The 21,603-nt window shown below is 46.4% G+C and overlaps 2 protein-coding genes across 3 annotated transcripts; one reads left to right on the forward strand and one right to left on the reverse strand.

The window, feature by feature from the left end:
- Positions 1–1,910: 1,910 nt before the first annotated feature.
- Positions 1,911–8,392, reverse strand: LOC122376542 (uncharacterized Golgi apparatus membrane protein-like protein CG5021). Of its 2 annotated transcripts, none has more exons than XM_043356441.1 (7): positions 7,988–8,392; positions 6,485–6,552; positions 6,180–6,334; positions 5,657–5,736; positions 4,656–4,781; positions 3,773–3,913; positions 1,911–3,393 (listed from the first exon to the last, which is right to left on the reverse strand). In XM_043356441.1, exons 1-7 carry the CDS (start codon positions 7,997–7,999, stop codon positions 3,328–3,330), a joined length of 648 nt encoding a protein of 215 aa, XP_043212376.1. In that variant the 5' UTR covers positions 8,000–8,392; the 3' UTR covers positions 1,911–3,327. The 2 variants fall into 2 exon arrangements, with proteins under 2 accessions (XP_043212376.1, XP_043212377.1); XM_043356442.1 differs by having other exon boundaries at positions 4,656–4,769; positions 7,988–8,373.
- A 5,449-nt stretch (positions 8,393–13,841) lies between these two features.
- On the forward strand, positions 13,842–15,223 carry LOC122376543 (phosphopantothenate--cysteine ligase-like). The gene has a single exon (XM_043356444.1). It carries the CDS (start codon positions 13,849–13,851, stop codon positions 14,728–14,730), a length of 882 nt encoding a protein of 293 aa, XP_043212379.1. The 5' UTR covers positions 13,842–13,848; the 3' UTR covers positions 14,731–15,223.
- Positions 15,224–21,603: the final 6,380 nt, after the last annotated feature.

Genomic DNA, 21,603 nt, shown 5'->3' on the forward strand with positions numbered 1-21,603 from the left:
ATCTCCAGATTGCGTTCCAGCGCCTCCAGTAAAACCTCTGGTAGAGCCTCCAGTCAAGAATTTCTTCTGGAGGCGCTGGAACAGGCCCTATGCTTAGAACTACTGGATTCGACGGTTGATCAAATGTCTGTTTTTTTAACCCGCGCCCGGCTGGGGGTCCTGGATTTCCACGCCCTGCTGGGGGGGGGTGTTTGAACACCCCCCACTTCTAACTCGGCTCCTGGGCCACGTAGCGATACGCGGAAGGCGGTGTTCGAAAGAGCGCCAAAAATAATGACGAAATCACTTCGGTCGCTTTTTTGGTCAGGTCAAAGGTCAGGTCACCAGAGGTCATTGAGTGAAAAATTTCGCCGTTTTCCAGGTCGAATGTCGACAATTTCCAAGAAGCCAACGCATAGCTCGGGAACCAATAGAGCTACAGCGCCACGGAAAAGCGCATTCGATAGCCCTATTAACGCCCTTTCTGAGTAATTCTCTCAGAGTTGACCTAACGTCAACGGTTTTGCCTGCAGGGGGCAAAAACTGCCAAAATAGACGATTTTTCGGGAACAGTTTTTCTGCAATAACTTTTGACTCAAGCCTTGCACGAGCTTTCTTTTACCGACATCGTGTTCCTCTTGTCAAGACGCATCGAATGAACTATAATTTGACATTGAAAGTTCAACTTAAAACTTTGACCTCTGGTCAAGGTCATGATTTGACCGACCGGACATTGTCATGTTGCATATTAGTGAATCTGTATCGTCGAGGTGAACATATATATAAGGCGTTTTCATCGCTCTAGCATGCCTCTTTCAAAAGTTAGTCGCAAAAAAACTGTTAGATACCATTCGTGACCTGAGATGACCTTAGGGGCATAAACAGGGGTCACGGGTGCCGTTTTCATGTTCAGTGTGTCAAAGTTACTTGTAATGTAGTGTTTGAGAGTGTTTAGAATGACTTTCGTCCGAAAAAGACGGTTTTGAATTTTCTCCCATTGACTTATAATGCCTAGAGAGGTCGCAAAATTGACCCGACCTTAGGTCACCGATATGAAAATTCCGAATTTTGTACATACTGTTGCACTTATCAATTGCTGAAAGCTTCAAAGCGATCCGTCACTTGGTGTAGCTATGGCATACACTGAAACATTTTATGATGTGTTTATGAGGTGAGGTCACATGTAGCGACCTGGTGACCTGACCTTGAAGGACCCTGGTCTGAAATTTTCACAAAATGTATAAAATTGATAGATGATAAGGTGCCGCCGTTTTTCAGATATCCACGAAAAACCGCAGGGGGGGGGGGTGTGTTCAAAAACCTCCCCCCCCCCCCTCCCAGCAGGGCGCGGGTTAACACACTTTGACCATTTGCCCCAGTAGTCAAAATTCCTTAGCCGAGGCCCTGATTTACATCTTGCTGTCATGGCAGGATGCACAATTCAATTTTAGGCAGGCATTGAAAATTTGACGTTAATGGGATGATAAGGGCGTAAGATATCTGCGAAAAACAAGGGGTTGGCGAAATTCGCCCCCCCCCCCCCCCCCCCCCCGCTTGCACTGTGCATGTTGGTTGGCACGGTCCTGTCCCTTTTCATAAGGTTCAGGTATATAATATCCTTCACCAATATTTTTGGCGCTCCTACACCCATGCCTCAGCCACAAGCAGGGCGACTCAATCCAAGGTCTATATTACCCTTGGAACAGGTTACAGGACATAGGCGGCGGAACGGGGAGGGCACCGGGGCACCGTGCCCCCCCCTTTGATTTTGGCATTTTAACATTAGCCCTATAGGCGTTGCATGGAAAGAATGGGACCAAAAATCGGCAGTGCCCCCCCCCCTTAATTGAAGGTGTTCCGCCGCTACTGGAACAGGAGAACTAATTGGCTCTAAGTGATCGTCGTCATCAAACTTCCAGAGAAACATAAGCCACGTCGATCCCACTTTATGTTCCCATCACGTAAGAAACAATAAAATAAACAACAACCAGTAACGCATACAACACAACGCACACGTCATCAAAGCCTCTCAAAGTTCCCGAAATCGCGAGTTAGTCCAACTCCAATCATTGGGTGCCGTACAGCCCTGATCAAACTTCAGCCCGAAGCACAGAATGACATTACTTCAATGCAAAGAGCCACGGAGTGGCTCTTTTAGCCCTCAGCCCCACACTCCATCGAATCAAGAACACACAGGCCAGCAATACAAAGTCACCGAATGCCCGCCACCTTACCAAGGCGAAGTACGTGGCCAAACAAACGATAACAGAATCACGACCGGTGCAACAAACACGTTATTTCGTGCACAGAATCGACGCTGTGCACGCCGCACAGCGCACAAACGGGCCAAGTGCCGGATAATAGCGGGCACACAAATATCACCGTGTGGGTAAGTCAACCGGGTGATGCACAAAGCCTCAAGGTCGCACGCCCGTTGTGATCCGTTCCGTAAATGCAAACACATCCACTTAGGTCCAATCAGCATATTCAATTGCGCTTTGCAAATCATTCAATGCAATTGCCGAACGCATAACAACCAACCACAGAATAGAACAACGTAGGTACTAACCAATTCGTCTGCCATTCGTCTGTCATAGACACGCCAAGGCACTCAGATGTTAGTAGTGCTCAAGTCATCACACCAATGAATATCGGCGGATTGTTGGAATGGAACATCGTTAACCAGGTTTTCTTATTACAACCTGCATTCCCGTAAGGTTTCTTCTTCTAATTCAGAGTCCGTTCATCTTTGGACTTGGGTCTGAATAGAATAATGGAAGTGAATCGTAAGCTGACAAATAAATACGGGACGGCAAGCTCATCGCTAAGATGCCAACCTGGCGATTAAACCTCAGGTTCTCTAGGAAGGTCAGGTAGCAAACCCTACATCATGTTCTACCCTTCACTCTCGTTAGGCTGATTGCTAGATCACAGGGTCGGGTATAAACTGGTGGCACAGGTTTTAGGTTGTCATCGTCTATGTACGTTCACGACCGGTGTACAGGTCATGGTCACTAGTGGAGCTCGTACATGAGCTCGCAGTTTACGCATCGGGTCCCTAGTCTTGGCTCAATACAGGCCCAACAGACTTTGTCTATGACCCAGCCATTAGCCTAGCTCCAGGCTGAAGATACACTCTTGATCTACACATGTTGTCACTAATCGGAGTTTGCTTTCAGCGTAAGGCCGGTATATCATATACGCGTCGTCTCATTCAAGTCTTTACAAAGTCTTTCAGCGACGCACATATTCATCAATGAAACAAGCCGCTCACTATACGACGTTAGCAGCGTGTTCACCCTCAAGACGACACTGTCAACGATAGCAGTATCTGACCAATCACAGCGCTCAAACCGTTTGCTGCGGCTGTGAACTGGCGTTTGCGGTCGGCTGTCTGAATATCATCGAAGATATCTGTGGAAAAATCGTACACTTTTGTGAATACATAGTAAACATATGCATCATGCACACTGTGTTCCAGACTCGTAAGTGTAGTTTAATCTCATAAAACATGATTGTACTAAGATCAAATGTCATGTCTGATTGCACACCTATCGTAAGTTTACATACTTGAATAGCGATTTTCTCATATTTTCACCAAGTGGTTTACGCCTCGCCTCTACCTCAGCTCATTCGAGTTTACAGTCGTGTCGATTAATAAGTCATTTATGCATCCCTTTCTCAGCTCCCCAAAGCACAAACCCCTCCTCTTCACACTAAAACCATCCCTCTCTTTTTTTCTATCCCTATCCAGTCTACGCCACAATCCACATTCATGTCCCCTTTCACTCACATTTTTCATGACCTGTTCGCGCATGAAGTTGGACGTGACCGATCCGAACGAGGCCTGTAGACCCTGGGCAGCCCCGTACCGACACCGCACGTAGCCGTACACGTTGGCACCGTTCAGGGCTATTCCAATAATCGGTAACACCTGTGGAACACAGTCGGGGGCGGTTAGGGGGGGGGGTACAGAGTGTGTGTGTGGGGGGGGGGGTAGAGATGGGAGAGATTGAGCGTTGTGCGAGGCGAAGGAACGTGTTACTAGGTCAGTACGTTGTCGGTACGTTGTGATTTTGTGGCAAGTACAGAGGCCGAATTCGAGTAAAGGTTAACTAAAACAGCGCGACGATTACATTTTTTTTTAGACATTTCCGATGCTACGCTATTTTCTGCAGTTTTTTATTCACCTAAATTTCAATTGCATAAGTTCTGGTTAATTTAGTCAAATGGAAAAAGTAGATAATACAATGGATAAAGTGAAGAATTTCGTACCAAATATAATACAAAATATGCTATCGTAAGTTACCCTTGCTAAGAAATACAAGCACGCATCTCACATACCAATATTAGTATCTTACCTCACTCATCCAACAGCCAAACGTGCGTCTCAAATCTCACAATTTCCATTCCTTACTCACCGTTTTTACCCGTCATTCACATTTTCACTCGTAACTCACCATACTCACTTATTATTCAGTATTTTCACTCGACACTCACCGTTTTGACTCATCACCACCATGTTCAGTTCTTGCTCAATGCTCACCATTTTCTCACATCCCACCATTCTCGCTATGACTTCGAGTCACTGATGACTTCGTGAGTAGTGACTTACCATTTCACTCCTCACTCACCATTCTCATACCTCACTCACTCGATTCCCACGTGTAACTCACCATCCAGGCGTATCTCATTTTGAAGAAAGCGATCAGGAACAGCACCACCCAGATGACTGGCGAGGCGTACAGGGCTGACCAGAAGATACGTGACTCGCCGGCGTGGATCCGGTTCTGTGACGGGCCCTGGGTCAGTGTCAGTGTCAGAGTGACACAGTGCCAGCGTTAGTTAGTGTCAGAGATGACACGAAAGGCGTTAGTGTCAGGGTTACTGTCAGAGTGATACAGTGTCAGTCAACATGAGTTAGTGTTAGAGATGACACTATAGCTCTGTAGTGTCGAGGATAATATATCCTAGGAGGATGACAGAGGAAGTGTCAGAAACGACACAATAGGTGTCAGTGTCAGAAACAACACAATAGGTGTCAATCAGGTATGACACAATTATAGGTGTCAGTGTCACATACGACACAATAGCTTCAGGTGGCAGTGTGCCAGGGTTAGTGTCTAAAGGAACAGTTTCACCGTGGGTCAGAGATGACACGAGGAGTGTTTCTAGAGTGCGATTCAGTGATATGTGCATGAATGTATACAGTATACACACACAAAAACACGTCACACCACAATTACGCAACAAAAAAAAAGTTTCACAGCCGGGTGGTATTGTTACGTAGCATCGCTGGTTTTCAACCAGGCTCACCAATGTGAAGTTGAGATGGATAAACTGACTAAAAGAATGAATATTTAGCGTTGAACTGAATCCTTACCTACCTTCAGCCTGGAGCAAGTCTAATGGCTAGATGCAAATATAAAGAAGTCTGTTGAGCCTGTACCATGGATGAAGTTCCACGCCTGTACTGAGCCAAGACTAGTGACCCGATGCGTAAAGCCCGACCGAGGAAGGACTGCTAAATTTGAGAGTCACTGAACCATTGACCTGGGGGACGGATGAGGATGTCAAATGATTCGGTGACCCTCAAATCTAGCAGCCCTTCCTCAGTCGGGATTGATAGATCCACCGCACCGATGCACGACACTTTCAAGATTGTACTTGTGCCTACCTTCCTGCTCTCATAGATCCAGTGACTGATGCCCTCGTCATCCACGTAGTTCCACCATCGAAGGCCCACCATCAGGCGACCTGGAGGCACGCAGCACAGGTCACGCTGGGTCAGAGAGGTGATTGCGGTTTAGAATCACCGCGGTCAGCGCCACAGTTCGACGAAAAACGCATTACCTGAAAATAAGCCAACGGAATAAGAAGCAGTGAAGGAAAAATAGTAAAGAAACTGACGCTTTTTGCTACTTGCAGGTAAGTACGGTCTAAATAGTTGCATTGGAGTGGGAGTGAGGTCACGAGGATCAAGTCCATGCAAGAGATGAATGCATGAGATGTTGCAAAAAGCATAAGCAAAATCGCCTTCAGAGGATCTCACGCTCATTCACAGCACAGACCAACAAAAATCCTGTCATGTCAAGGCTGCAGTGCAATGCGAGTCCCATATCACTTCTGACAAACACACGTATAAAAAATACCACGAAATGCGCTGGGTCGATTAACATTGCACTACCAATTATGCTCACCTGTGATATTCTTCACTGTCCAAAAGTCTGCCGACAGCAGCATCACGATCATGATGAAGCTGGTGATGAAGCCCATCCCGAAGACTGCACACAGCATGTACGTCAGGATCGCGCCAAAGCGGAACAGCAGGTGGAAAAGTGTGACGAACGGATGTCTGCCAGAGAAAGACAGTTGCCAGTTAATTATGCATCAGAAAGTGGATGCAACACACATTATTTCCAATTCTGCCAAGCTGGGGACCAAAAGAGATGATGATGAAAGCAAATATCTGTAAAAGAAAACATCTTTTAGCACTACAACTTACTTGAGCTTTCCTTTGTCTTCATTCTCCTCTCCAAAAGCAAGGGTATCATCATCATCTAGTAGAGGTGCCTGAAAAAGACAAATGTCAATTGGTTATCTATTTCACAATATTGCAAAGAGCCAACAGGCCTTGCATGCCAAGGGGAGACAGCACCTTTGACCTGATCTTAACTGGCCATGTCAATGTGGCATTAAATGAAAAACATTCATTTTGGGATTGCTTTGAATGTGTTTAAGAGACACCCTTTCAATGGCTCAATGCCACGTGGAATGTTTCATTACCGTGATTATGGATGCATACATGTATGTATGAGCATGCATTACTATCATGGACAATCCATGCACACATGGCATGGTGATTACCACCCACAAAACAGAGATGCATAAACAAAACAAAGTGAAAAGAAAAACAATGCCAACAACCCAGACTATGAAGCATAGCAATCTGGAGTCTTGTACAAAATATCATTGTTGCGGAAGCACTCAACTGGTGAACTGTGCAGTGTTTGTGGTGGAACCATCAAAATTGAATAGTAGTAAAGCGGGCATTACACTTGGTTTTGCAACTAAGGAGAGGCGTTGTAGGTTAGGCTGTAGGTTGTAGGTACAAGGTTGTGGGTTTTAGGTTATAGGTAAGGTTAGGTCAGATTTGGTTTGGGTTGATTTGATTAGAAAGCATCTCTGGGTACAGCGCTTCTCCTTGGTTGCAAATAACAAGTGTGACGCCTGCTTTACCACCACCCAATTTTCTAGGTTGATACATTGACATGGCTTGAGACAATATAATGATGTGGTTTTCATGGAATGTTGAGCCTAGGATGCAAAATGAGGGTTTCATCCATGCAGTCATTAAAGGACTATCCGTATCCCACCTTCTAAAATGTTGTTAAAACCAGTTAAATTGTGCCCGACTTTATAGATTGGATGACCAGGAACACGGTTCTGGCATTTATTTTTCATTAAACATCTTAGGCTTCCCATATTCCAAACACAAACTTTCAAATATGTGACGTCACAGCCCAAAATTACCTCCTTCCCCAGGCCACATTACTGTCATAAAGCTGATTCTTTTTACTCTGTAGGCACCACAACAAAGTTCAGACCAAGTTTTAAGCGATTTTTCAACGAACAAACCCATTTAAATCAGAATGACAAAACGAGGTGACGTCACACTAACAGTCGCTCTATGTTGAAGATAGGGCCTTGTACAAGGCCCATTTTCAAATGAAGGGAACGAATTTCTTCAACACCAAGAGGCCGCGGGGGTTGCAACCTAGATAGATAGTGGTTTCTGAAGCTCGCCGCAAACTTGGCTATCTCAACTCAAACCCCATGTTAAAGGTGGGATAGTCCCTTTAACTTGAACCAAGTTGCCCGAGGCACATTATTTATGGACACAGATGTACACTTCTTTTTACCAGTTCCAAGCTACTGCCATTTCAGTAAAAGATGAACGGAGCTGTCACGACACAATAAGCTTAGTATATTATGCATTTATACTCACATTTGATGCCATTTTTTAAGAATAAGGTATCGTATGACGCACTCTGACTCCCTGTCCTGATTCCTAGTTTCTTGGGCAAAAAGAATAGTTGGTGAAGGAAATCCAAAACGTTAGAGAAGTTCAACAGCCAATTTACAGCAACAACGCCTCGTAATTACAGCAAATAAACAAGAATAACCACATCATCATCACATCACACCCCTCGCTCTTTTGTTGACGTTTACAATTCAGCAGCTGACTGATAAAAAGGAAATTTTTGCTGACGTAAAAATAGCATTGCCAGCATTTAAACGGCTTTAATGCATGATATGTTGTAAATAGGTATTTGATTTGCTGGAAAACAAATTATATGATCAATTTTACACAAAATAGTAAACTGAATACATATGTTTTCTTTCTTGCGTCATTTACGAAGACTCGGTCGTCGGGCGAGTCGATGAACTCGTTTGTCGGAAATGCGCCGTTTTTGCAAAAACCGTCTCTGGTAGTTTAGGAAAGGCACAAATAATTACTATTTGCTGTCTGTGCTGTGCTATACGGCATTGGCTGGGTCTAAATATGTGCTAAATGGTAAATTTATTTACTCTCCTGCTTTGCCCTTGCTAGCACCTTCAGCTGCGTAGGTAAGTACTTACTTGCAATAAAAAAGTTTCAGAATCATATGTCAATTTCCGTCCATATTTTTTTAATTTCCGTGGTTGTTCACGTATTTCACATCCTGATCCGTTTGTTGTCTTGAACTGTGTTACTGTACGTGAGCCTAGGCCTGAGCGAGTCCGTATATCGTTTTTTTTTTAATGAATAACCTAACTTGTACGGTAGTGCAGCGTAGTGAATAGGCCGTGACATGTAGCATCAGGGCCTCGGCTAACATGTTAACTACTGGGGCAAATGCCCCAGTAGAGTCGAGGAATGCCCCAGTAGTGGTCAGGCTTTGCCCAACCTCCACAAAATGAGAATATATCAATATTAACGTACATTCTTTAATTCGGGAGCAGTTGAAGACGTTTGTGGCAAGAAATCAGGGGCGGTGGAAGAGGGAGTGCACGGTGTGGAGCTGCACCCTCAATTTCCATCCAAAAACATAGGCGTGCATTGGCAAACATATCTTTTTGCACCCCATAACCCATCTTCGTTCGAAAGAGCGTCAAGAATAATGACGAAATAACTTCGGCCTCTTTTTTGGTTAGGTCAAAGGTCATGTCATGGTGCAGGCCAAATTTCTCCGATTTTCAGGTCGAATATCGACAGTTTACAAGATGCCGACGCATAACTCGGAAACCAATTAGAGCTACAGCACCGCGGAAAAGCGCATTTGATAGCCATATTAGCATGCTTTCTGGTTATTTCTCTTAGATTTGACCTAACGTCAACGATTTTGCCTGCAAGGGGCAAAAACCACCAAAATAGACGATTTTTCGGGAACAGTTTTTCTGCAATAACTTTTGACTCATGCCTTGCACGAGCTTTCTTTTACCGACATCGTGTTCCTCTCTACAAGACACATCAAATTAACTGCAATTTGACCTTGGATGTCAACTTGAAAATTCGACCTCAGGTCAAGGTCATGATCTGACCGGAAATGGTCATGTTGCATATCAGTCGATCTGCATCGTCGAGCCAAACACAACTAAAGGCCGCCCCACACCGGACCTCGCATGCGGGTTGCGAGTTTTTGGGTTTTCGGGTTTCTTCAAAATTAAATAGTACAATATATGCTGAGTGACCCACACTACCATCGAACAAGCGAATCTGCATGTTTTTAGCTTGCCAGCCACCTTGCATCGCAATACAAAAGTTGATTTTGAGTCAGCTTTCGATTTTCCTCGCTGCGAGGTCTGTGAGTTCTGCGAGGTTTGCGGGTTTTTCGTTGAAAATTTAGGTTCGTTGTGCTGGTTTTGCGACTATATATGCAATTTTCTGAAGGTGTACCGGCTTCACTGCATTCATGAAGTTACCATAAGGGAACAGTCTAATTACTCTATGAATGAGTATTATGCCCGTAAAATCAAAACCCGCAAACTCGCAACCCGCATGCGAGGTCCGGTGTGGGGCGGCCATAAGGCATTTTCATCGCTCTAGCATGCCTCTTTCAAAAGTTATTCGCGAAGAACTGTTAGATACCATTCGTGAACTGAGATGACCTCAGGGGCATAAACAAGGGTCACGGGCGCTATTTTCATGTTCAGTGTGTCAAAGTCACGCACAATGTTTTATAGTGTTTAGAATAACTTTCGTCCAAAAGAGGTGGTTTTGAATTTTCTCCATTGACTTATACCTAATAGAGGTCGCAAAATTGAGCTGACCTTAGGTCACCGAAATGAAAATTCCGAGATATAAATTTTATACATGCCGTTGCCCTTATCAATCGCTGAAAGTTTTAAAGCGATCGGTCACTCGGTGTAGCTACGGCATACATTGAAACATTTTATCCGAAGGTTGGGACTTTTCAATTAAGAACTATCACTATTCTTTAGAATTGTGATTTTCTTTTGAAAATCCCAACCTGAGCTACCTCCCTAGGGGGTGTTTAGCGTTTCGGCCGCGATTTTGGACATCTTGATACCCTCGAAAACGGCACGGTAGAATTTCTTGCCATTTTCAGCGTTTGGTCCCGTATCGGGAAGCTACCGGCTGGCATCGGTCGCTTGAAATATAATTAACCCGTTTTTATGAGGTGAGGTCACTTGAAGTGACCTGGTGACCTGATCTTGAATGACCTTGGTCTGAAATTTTTACAACACGTGTAGAATTGATAGATGATGGAGCGCCGCCGTTTTTTAGATATCCGCGAAAAAACGGCAGGAAAACCCGCAAGTGTTCAAACACCCCCCCCCCCCTCCCAGCAGGGCGCCAACACACTGACGATTTGCCCCAGTAGGCAAAATTCCTTAGCCGAGGCCCTGTGTAGCATTGGTTTTGATTTCGTTAATTGGGGGGGGGGGGGTAGGTAGGCTTGGGTAGGTAGGTCAGCAGAGCTGGGCATTGCGCAACTTAAGTCCGCAACTCCGCAACTCCGCAACTTGCGGACTACCCTCTTGGTAGCGGAGTTACGGATCGGCTTCCGAGCCCAAAAAAGGTGCGGAGTTGCGAGTTGCGGAAGCGAAAAATTCTAAAGCGCAACCGCTACCGGGGCCGCCACCGCCGGTGGGGGCGCCACTGCACCCTTTGCACTGCACTGCACACTGCACGTGTTTCCAGGCTAGTTTTTGAAGCTGATTTGGAATTTAATAACCGTTTGAACGTTAGCAAAGTAGTTTTAGTGCCTTCGTAACATGTTACAATCTTTCAGTGGTGGTTGACACTACTGGATAGCCGGTAGATCAGCGCCCCGAAAAAAACATAACAGCTTCACTTTACGAAGTTCTAGCAGGTCCAATGTTCCCGACTTTTGGGTCAATGACCTGGCCTGGAAGGTCAACCAATGACCTAGGACCTTAAAATTGGGTATCATCGGCTTCCTCTCGTCACGGGCAACACGCTCGTTTTTTCCGCGAAGCTCTAGCTCGATCAGGGGCCAAACGGCAAGGGGGGGGGTCCAACCGATCCCCCCACCCCCACCCTACACATTAGAAGCTGGCAAACGCCGCACACATGCGAGGGTTAACCCTCGCCCGTATAGGGGGGGGGGGTCGAACGGACCCCCCTCCGTTTTTCGCGAATAACTCGCGTAAAAAGCGGCCGATCGCGGACGAAACTTTCCGTACCCTCGCGTTAATCAATTTTACACCTACCCTGAAATTTTCATGACCCTGACCCTAATGACCTTTGACCTGTGACCTACTTTTCGAGACCATGTTTGGCCGGAATCGCGATTCGGTGTATGTCGGCTCGCATTAGCCGCGCGTTTGCAGTCTTTTCGTGGTTTTAAGCGTTCAAACATGGGATATGATGTTGCTCCCATGCATAAGGGTGGGTGTCAAGGTCACCGGAAGGTCAGGTCAGGTCACTGACCTTTGATGACCTCGGCTCACTTTTTCGAGTTTTACATGTTTCTAGGCCAGTTTTTGGAGCTGAATTCGAATTTAGCAACCATATGAACATTTACGAAGTAGTTTTGGTGCCTTCGTAACATGTTACGAAGCTGTCTGAGGCGGTTGCCACCTACTACGAATACCCTTACTGGTTGACCTGACCTGACCTGACCCGACCTGGCCTAAATGCATGAAACATCATCTGTGATCAAAACTAACATGATATTCGTGAGCAGCACCCTGAAAAACCCCATAGCAGCCACGCTTTACAACTTTCTAACAGGGCCCGATTTTCCCGACTTTTGGGTCATTGAGCTGACCTGGAAGGTCAACCGATGACCTGGGACCTTAAAATTGGGTATCATCGGCTTCCTCTCGTCACGGGCAACACGCTCTTTTTTTCCGCGAAGCTCTAGCTCGATCAGGGGCGAAACGGCAAGGGGGTCCAACGGACCACCCCCCCCCCTTATACGTTCGCGGCTGGAAAAACACCAATACGGGCGAGGGTTAAGTCGACTGGTGTCGCAATGACCTGCGCATTGAGCATTAGAGGTCACGTGACGTCATCAGAGGTCACCAACAGTCAGGTCACCAACAGAGGTCAACCAAAGGTAGTACAAAGGTACCTGTCCAAAGGTAGGGTGAATAGGTCAAAAACGCCCCCCTTAAGCGCGAAACCTTCTGACACTCAACCCAACACAGATTACTTAAACCTTTGGGCACCATCATGTAGCTCATTCTTTTTACTACGTTTTGAGACCAAGAAAAGACACCTGCGTGAGGTATTTAACCCCCCAAAAAGGTTTTCGCATACCCTTGCAAAAGGGCGTTTTGCCCCATACCCTGGGTAATACGCCCACACCCATGTGCAAAGCGCCCCCACCCCATCTATCAACAGAAAATGATGAACATGGCAGAACTTGACGTCATTCTGACGTCATTTGTGGTCAACCTATCATAGCCTTTGGAATAAAATTTTGTTGCAATGTGTAAAATGGATGCCCGGAGGAGTCCTGAAAGTTTGGTGACGATATCTGCAGTCGTTTAGGATATATCAGCAAAAAAGGACAGGGAGAGGCCTTTTCGGCCCCGACCTACAGGGCGCTACCCTGCACTCTCACCACCGTGCAAAACGCCCCCCTTTCAGAAAACTGGGGGCGTCTTGCCCCATGCATCGAGTAGGCGTCTTGCCCCATCCACTCCATTTCCGGTCAACAAAATATTGACAAAAAACGCGCCACTAACGCCGCAGCATAATATATTCAACAGAATGACAATAAAACGCAGTTTTGAGTGATGTGCACAATAGCAAGTTTTGTGATATAAAGAGGGCATCAAAATATTAGGAATCTTCTGTAAAAACAACAAAAACAACACCCAAAACCAACATCAGCACCTACCCACGCTGCTCCTCAAGACTCAGAACCGGAAATAGAGACGTACGTAAACAAGCAGCTGACTGTTCTGAAAGACAGGATAAAACACCTATCCGTCGATAAGAAATACGATTTTTTTAGGGGAGGCGTTTAACCCAGGGGTGCGTTTTCCCCATAGTTACCCTACCTGTCAGACATAACACTGCGCTTCAGGACTAAAACTGATAAAACATAGGAACCTAATGTCCTAATAGAGGTTGGTAGCGGAGTTGCGGAGTTGCGGAGTTGCGAGTTGCGGTTTTACTATCTGCAAAATAGTTTCGGAGTTGCGATTGCGCTTTGGGTACCTCAGGTTGCGGAAGGTAGCGGTAGCGGTTTCCAATTTTCGGTAGCGATGCCCACCTCTGGGTAGGTGGGTGCACTGAAACCCTGCGTAACAATCTACAGGCAAATTAATTTTCCCCACGTAGCTTTGCTTGACATTTGGTGACCGCTGTTTCAGGTAATAATAATGGGCGGAAATAGTGAAATGGACGCTGAGGACATCTCGCGGCAAATATCGGAATTTCTATCTACCGCGATCGCCGCCGAAGCTCCTGTAGCGCTGCTTACGTCTGGCGGTACTGCCGTGCCTCTAGAGCACAACACCGTCCGCTTCCTCGACAACTTCAGCACAGGAAAACGTGGCGCAGCGTGCGCGGAGAACCTCCTGGCTAGAGGATATCATGTTCTCCTGCTTCATCGCCGAGGCTCCCTGGCACCGTTTCTCCGTCACATCGACCCAGCTGCGATACTGGCTGATCTGGAGCCCCCCACAGGGGAAAGCGGGACGTGCGCACTTGTCGGTGCTTCGGCACGCTCGCTCACGACACCTGTGCGCGCGTGGAGGGCTTCTCGTGACCGTCTGCTGACCATTCCTTTCACATCAGTAGACGATTACATCTCCCTTCTCGAGCTGGCTTGTAAATCCGTGTGTCCCCTTGGCTCGAGAGCGACGGTGATTCTAGCTGCCGCGGTGTCTGATTTCTACATCCCCAAGGAGGATCTACCCGAGCACAAGCTGCCCTCCGGCTCTGAACCCCTGACGTTGACCTTGCAGCCGGTGCGGAAGGTGGTCGGCGACCTGACCTCACTCTGGTGCCCAGATACATTCACGGTGACCTTCAAGCTGGAGACGGATGCCAGTGTGTTGGAAAAGAAGGCCCGTGCCGCGCTAGCACGGTACGGCCATCAGCTGGTGGTTGCCAACCTTCTGCAAACGAGACGCGACGCCGTTACCATGGTTACCGCCGCAGAGGCGGTCACAGTGACGCGAGTCGGGGAGGAGGAGCTGGAGGTTAGGATTGTGGAGGAGCTAGTCAAAAGACATGACGAGTTTATGAAGTCAAAGTGATGTGGGGGTCGAATAGGGGGTTGGTAATCTGCGTGTGCTTTGCCTTGCCAGCATTTGAATTCAGATTGTCCATATTTGGTCCATATGGGCTTGTCTTCCTCAGGATGGTTGTCATTTGTGCCATTTTGTTCGAGCACAACCGGTGCCATCAGGTTTAATGTATTGGACCCATGCAACTTTATTTGAGAGCTCATGTTAAGAAGTCAGTCGGCTGACCCATCATTAAGTACGAGTGGCATTTTATTTAGCCTATGGTTTATCAGCGCTTTGTGGTTAACGACTTTGAGTTTTGAAGTCGATTTAGCTTGTATGTTGTGATTGCAGTGTGTAGGCCTAGGCAGGCTCGGGTTTATATCAACCTTTGATCATGTAGATTCGAACGGTGAAACATGTGATTTATAAAATGAGAGCGGTATTTATAGTAAGATAATTATTTGTCTAGCATTACTGTTTCCACTGCCACGATGGGAAATCAAATAAAAATGGTACCTGATACGGCGAATTTGGTGCAGTAAACTGATACCCCTCGGCCCTCTCCGCATTGTCTTGTTTCCGAACGGTATATTTTTAATCCATATTCTGAATCTATCGCACAATGTCATGAGTCTCAAAGCCTGTGTAAATTTCAGTGCAGACTTTGTACGGTGTGAAATAATGCATCGAACAAACGTGTCAAACAAATCGAAGGAACATAGAGTATGGACTGATCGTCAAGCAAAGGTCAAGCGCGGGGCTCGCATTGTGCACAGTGCCTGTTTGAAGTTCATTGCCTGTTAGAAGCTAGTCGTTCGGAAAAATTGAGCCGTATGAGAGGTAGTGGTGAATGGTGATTGCTAGGAAGATGAAGGAGCACACGGTCTGTTAGATGCAGGATAAGATGAGCCAAGTATGGGCAAGCACGATAACACAAAACTGACGCAATGATATTTATTGAACTAAAAACTTGCATCGGGAACAGCGTAAAAAATGGACATGCCGAATAAATACAGCATGTGAACTATTAGTTCATGAAAACTGACCAACAAACATTCCAAACAGGCTGACCGACTGAAATGAAGATTGCGTTAAGCGATGGCTTAAGTTAACTATGTAAAACATTTATATTGAAAGTTTCCGAACTGTATTACACGAGCCGCGACCACTGTATTGTCTTCATCTGCGTGACAAATTCATTACTATGCTTCATCGACACGTAATTGCGAAAACAAACGAATGCATAAGATCTACCGAATGCATGATGAGAGTGAGACTCGGAAAAAAAAACGATAAAATAAGCGCAAAATGGTACCAGTGTTCCGCAAAGATAATCGTCAAGGTCGTGGTGGGACACCTCTCGCGAACATTAAACTAGCATCCGCTCAATATCTACCACACACAGTTATCCGTGGAATACTGATACAGATAGGTACACTTGTTCGAAAGAGCGTCTAAAACATGTTATCTAGCTTTAGCCAAGGCCTCACAGAACAAATTGTTATGCCGAAACCTAAAGATCACAGCTTATAAAACCACACAGATCGACAATCACCTGGCATAACCGTATCCGGTCGTTTCAACGCACATGCCATCACATTTAAATACTTGCGGCGCATTCTGCATTCTGGTGTTAACGGATGTTCATCGATAACATTGAGAGCACAGATAACATCATACGCCACCCATAAAAGTCAATACATGAAACCGAACATGGCTTTGTTGTAAAGCTTGCCCTCGACTAGGTATGTCTAGTAGTTTACATCCCATAAATGTATTCACAGAAACTTAAAAAGGCAACCAGTTTCCTCCTCTGGTGCAATGCATAACAGTCCGCTTATGCGAAATACATTCAGTACCTATATGCTAATGCCTGGCAGGCTTCACTTACCGGTAAATGCATACATACAGTTATATGACTCAAATTTGCCATATTCAGTGACAATTCAGACAATTCGTGTCTACTTACAAAAACAACGGGTCACAACCAAGTGAGATCAAATTTTATACCAAATCGCGTCCTCACATTCACACCGTTAAACGCATAGAGTGATTGCTCTCTACGCCTTCTATAGTCTGGCAAACCTAAGAAGGAATGAAAATAAGTAAAGAAATAAATAACAAACAATTAACAAATAAAAAGAAACAAAGCGCTTGAATCACTTTGCACCTATTATAATCATTGTGTTGAGGACGGCTCGAGCATCATTCATTCTCATTGATTCATTCATTCAATCATGTTTCATTTAGATGCGCACGTCCATCAGAGGACTGCAATGCCAGATTCATGTGCCTCTGCGCGAGGATCAATAAAATCAAGATCAGTGTGACAAAGTGATCATGTAAAAGAAGAGAGAGAAAATTATTGTTCATGGTGGATTTTAGTGTTTTGTAAGATGCCGATTTTTACAATAAACTAATATGATATCGCCATAGAACTAACTCTCCCTGTACAGTACGTACACTGTTGCAGTACGCAACATTGATGAACAATAATTTTTGCGTAATTTGCATTATAATCTGGCGATAATCTTTGCCTTGCTATGGTGTTGCAGTTCGCAATGCCTTCAATAGAGGTAAGATTTTAATTGATTATTAGCTGAACCAACGGAAACAGTTTTAATTAACGTAAAGTTGATGTAGTAAAAGTGAGTTGCATCATCCGATTGACATGGATACTTCAAGGAGGCCGGTTCCGGCACCAAGACGATCGTTGAGCGCAAGACCGACGCCCACGCCTATGCCGAAATCTAGCAGCTGGCTCACGGTGTCAGCTGCAGATTCGTCATCGTCTCTTCGTAGAAGCTATGAAGAAGAGGAGAAACGACTCGAGCTCCTAGTACAGGAAAGTCAGCTCTCTCTTAAGCGACTACGGGAGAAGAAGGCCGCGGAATTTGTACATGACATCAATGACAATCATGATTTGTCGATCGCTGGTCCTGATCTATCCCAAATAGAGGATGATGCAAGAAGTTCTCGCCATACACCGTATGAACGAATGGAATATGGTGACAATGCAAGTTTGCGAATGGGCTCCGGCACCCAGTGCATCTTTCTCAAGGAGACGCCGAAACTCGCATTTACTGTGTTCAGCGGACAGCCGGAAAGGTATCCCTTTTTCCAGCGCCAAGTTGAAGAGGCGAGGAGCAGTGGAAACTTCACGGATCTTCAGATTCTACAGCATCTCCAGGACAAGCTGAAAGGCCCTGCCTTCGATGCCGTTCATGGCACACTCCTCTCAGGCGGCTCCCTGAATGACGTTCTCGAAACGCTGGAGGTCAGATTTGGTAACCGGTTCATCATAACCCAGTCAGTGACAGAGAAGCTCCTGAGCGGGCCGAAAATTCGGAACGGAGACGTGGAAGGTCTGAGTGTGTTTTGCAGCGAAGTCCACAACACTATGTCTGTGCTGCAGGCCATTGGATACCAGGCAGAACTGGATAATTATCGGGCCATATCGTCACTGGCCGAGAAGCTCCCTCCAGAGAGTCAGCTCGCCTGGGGTGGCTATGCCAGGGCAAGAATGGAATCCGGGAGCCAGCTGACCTGCCAAATCTTCTATGATTTCCTCTGCAGTCACGTGAGGGACCGGCAGTTCAGTGTTCCCAGAACCAGCAGTGGCGCTACAAAAACCAAACGTCATCCGATATTCGCCACGTCTGATTCCGTAGAGAAGGCGCGCCGGGAAGCCGGTCGGGGAAAACCAAAGGCGCGGAAGGTAGAATGCTACTTCTGCTCTGAAGACCACTGGATCGCAAGTTGTGACCAGTTTAAGCAACTCTCTGTAGCTGACAGGCGTGCCTGGGTGAAAAGGACGAAAGCTTGCGTTTGGTGCCTCAGTACGGGTCACCAGACATCAGCGTGCCGTCGCCAGCGGCCATGCGGCAAGGCTGGTTGCTCAGAGGAGCACCATGTCCTCCTTCATGATGACGTCACAAGACCGGACACCAGCGGAGTTATGTCAGCAGCCTCGCAGCCGTGCCTCGTGCTGATGAAAACTGTGCCGGTCGAACTGAGCGGGCCGGCTGGTAAGAAGCTCTGTCTCGCTTACTTGGACGAAGGGAGCTCTCTTACGCTGATCTCCCAGAAGGTGGCTGAAGAACTTGGACTGCACCAGCGTCCACGCAATCTCACGATGAAGACTTTGACGGGCGTCACGAAGCTTAAGTCGTCACTCATTGACGTGAATATCTCGAACGTAACGACGGGAGATACCTACTCGCTGACAGATGTCTACACGATGCAGACTTGTGATCAGCTCAGTTGAGCCGGCTCAAAAATCAGCTCAGCTCATGAGCCGGCTCAACATTTTGTCAAATTGTTGAGCTGTGAGCTGAGCCGGCTCAATAATGCATTGAGCTGAGCTGCTGTCTGAGCTGAGCTGAATGAGCTTGAGCTGAGCTGAGCTGAATGAGCTTGAGCTGAGCTGAGCTGAGCTGAGCTGAGCTTGAGCTGAGCTGGTTGAGCTGAGCGAGCTGAGCTGATTGAGCTGAGCTGAGCTGAGCTGATTGAGCTGAGCTGATTTAGCTGAGCTGAGCTGATCCAGTTCTAATTCTTTTCAGTTCATGCTTGGAAATTAACTAAGGCTTTGATGCTTCAGCTATGAGCTAGCTATGGAGTGAGCAATTACACTGCCTTCGTGGTCGCACTTAAAAATATCAAAACTCTAAAGAAATCAATAGTAATCACTAATCAAGCTTAATTTCTTTCATCCATATTGCATGGAAATTGGAAGACCAGGGTCTTGGCCAATTTACAGGCTAATACAGCCAGTCTCAAATTTCAAGTCTGACTGCAAGATGAATACCTACTGTCAGGCTTTGATGCTTCGCCTGGACACTCTGCTCCGCAATGTACAACTCAGCATTCTTCACTTTATTATTTAAGCAGTTATTTAAATTAATTTTATCAATAAGGGTTCTTACCTCTGCATAAAATATTTACAATTAGGAATTAACAAATAAAGTTCCTCTTCGTTGGTTGAATGTGGGCTAAGCAACCATATCCTATTGAAAGTAGGGTGGGGTACCTGGCATTTTTCATAACACGGCCTGGCAGGGGGGGGGGGGTTGATGCGACCCCCCCTCGCGATTCGCTCCTATGGCACCTAGAAACACCAAATTTGGTAGGTAGGTGGGCCCCCTGAAGTTCTCGCCCCTGTGCAAATTTGGTTGCTCTAGGTCAATATTTAGGGGAGTTTTGGGGTATAAATGTAAAAATTTCGCTAAAAACAGGTCAAACGTTTTTCGCTTATAACTTTTGATCTAATTAAGATAGAGAAAAAAGAAAAGCACCAGTGAACTCAGCACGTCAAGGCGCGTCGAATGATACGCTTTTTTGCTTGCTTTAGTGTACTTAAAGTTTTTCTTAATTTTTAAGTAAACCTTAATTACTTAATTAAGTTCAAGTTAACCATATTGCATCATATCGCATATCATTCGATTCGGATAATCACCAGGAACATAATGCTACCATTTTTTAAGCTCTAGCTTCATCATGTGCCAAGTTATTAGGAAAAACGTCATTTGACCTCAGTTGACCTCATTTGACCTGACCCATGGATAAGTACACCAAATAAAGAAGCACCAAGTGACCTGCTGCTAAGTACTGTGGTTTCAAAGCACAAAAGTGATTGAAAAAGAAAATTGAAATTTGACCATGACCTTCTACCGGTTTTTCTGACCTGGGGACCTGACCCAAGGTCACCCGGACCTGAAATTTTCAGGTCATATGTAAAAAGGTTGCCCCATAGGCTGTGCCAAATTTGGCGGCGCTGCGCGCCGCCGTTTTTACGCTATCTTCGAAAAACCTTAGGGGGGTTGCATCAACCCCCCCCCTGCCAGGGCGAGGGTTGAAAAGAACGACTGAACGATCTGAGCGTGAATTTAACTGAGCGGAAACTGAGCTGAGCTGAACGGGAACTGAGTTGAGCTGAGCTGAGCTGAGCGGAAACTGAGCTGAGCTGAGCGGAAACTGAGCTGAGCTGAGCTGAGCGTGAGCGGAGCGCAGCCGGTTTGAGCGGAACGTGAGCTGAGCTGAGCCGCGTTAAACTGAGCGGGAGCTGAGCGGGAGCGGATAAGACGGAGTTGAGCTGAGCGAGCTCACTTTTTTCTTGAGCTGTCACAAGTCTGACACGATGACGTCGTTACCTCTCGAAAAGGAAGCGCTCGGAACGGCAAAACTTCGAGAGAGGTACGCTGAAGTGAAAGATCTTCCACACGTTGGCGAAGAACCACAGCTCCTGATCGGGATCGACCACGCGGAGCTGATTGCTTCACAGTCACTTCGGCGTCCTTCCAAGAACGGTCCTATTCTGCAGAAGACTAGGCTGGGATGGACACTCACAGGGCGCGTGCTAGACACCGAAGACTCCAAAGCCGCGTGGCAGGTTAATCGGATCGCTCAGGAGAGTCCTTCCCTGGAGAGCTTGGTCAAAGCTAACTGGGAGACGGAAGCATTCGGCTGCAAGTATCAGTACGATACTCCTCGCAGCCCAGAGGATCGAAAATCTGAAGAGATTCTCAAATCCCAAGTCTACCACAACGGGGAGCGTTGGGTAGCACCCCTGCTGAGAAGGGATCGAGGTGAAAAGTTTCCTCCGAGCCGTCAAATGGCTGAAAAGAGAGCGTTGGCATTCGAGAGACGCCTGGACAGAGACAAACTCTCTGGAGACAACCCCAACGAGTTGGCAGATCTGACAGAGGCGAAACTGCAGAAGATGCTGCGTGACGGTCACTTCCGTAAACTGACTGTGGAGGAGGCGTCACGAGAGCCAGACAACACCTGGTACTTACCTCTCATGGCCGTTAGGAACCAGAACAAGCCGAAAAAAGTGCGTCTGGTTCTAGACGCCGCAGCAAAAAGCCACGGAATGAGCTTAAACGATGCATTGATGCAAGG

This window comes from Amphibalanus amphitrite, unplaced genomic scaffold (genome assembly GCF_019059575.1).
Source record: "Amphibalanus amphitrite isolate SeventyFive unplaced genomic scaffold, NRLGWU_Aamphi_draft 002192F_arrow, whole genome shotgun sequence".
In the NCBI taxonomy this organism is placed as follows: Eukaryota; Metazoa; Arthropoda; class Thecostraca; order Balanomorpha; family Balanidae; genus Amphibalanus; species Amphibalanus amphitrite.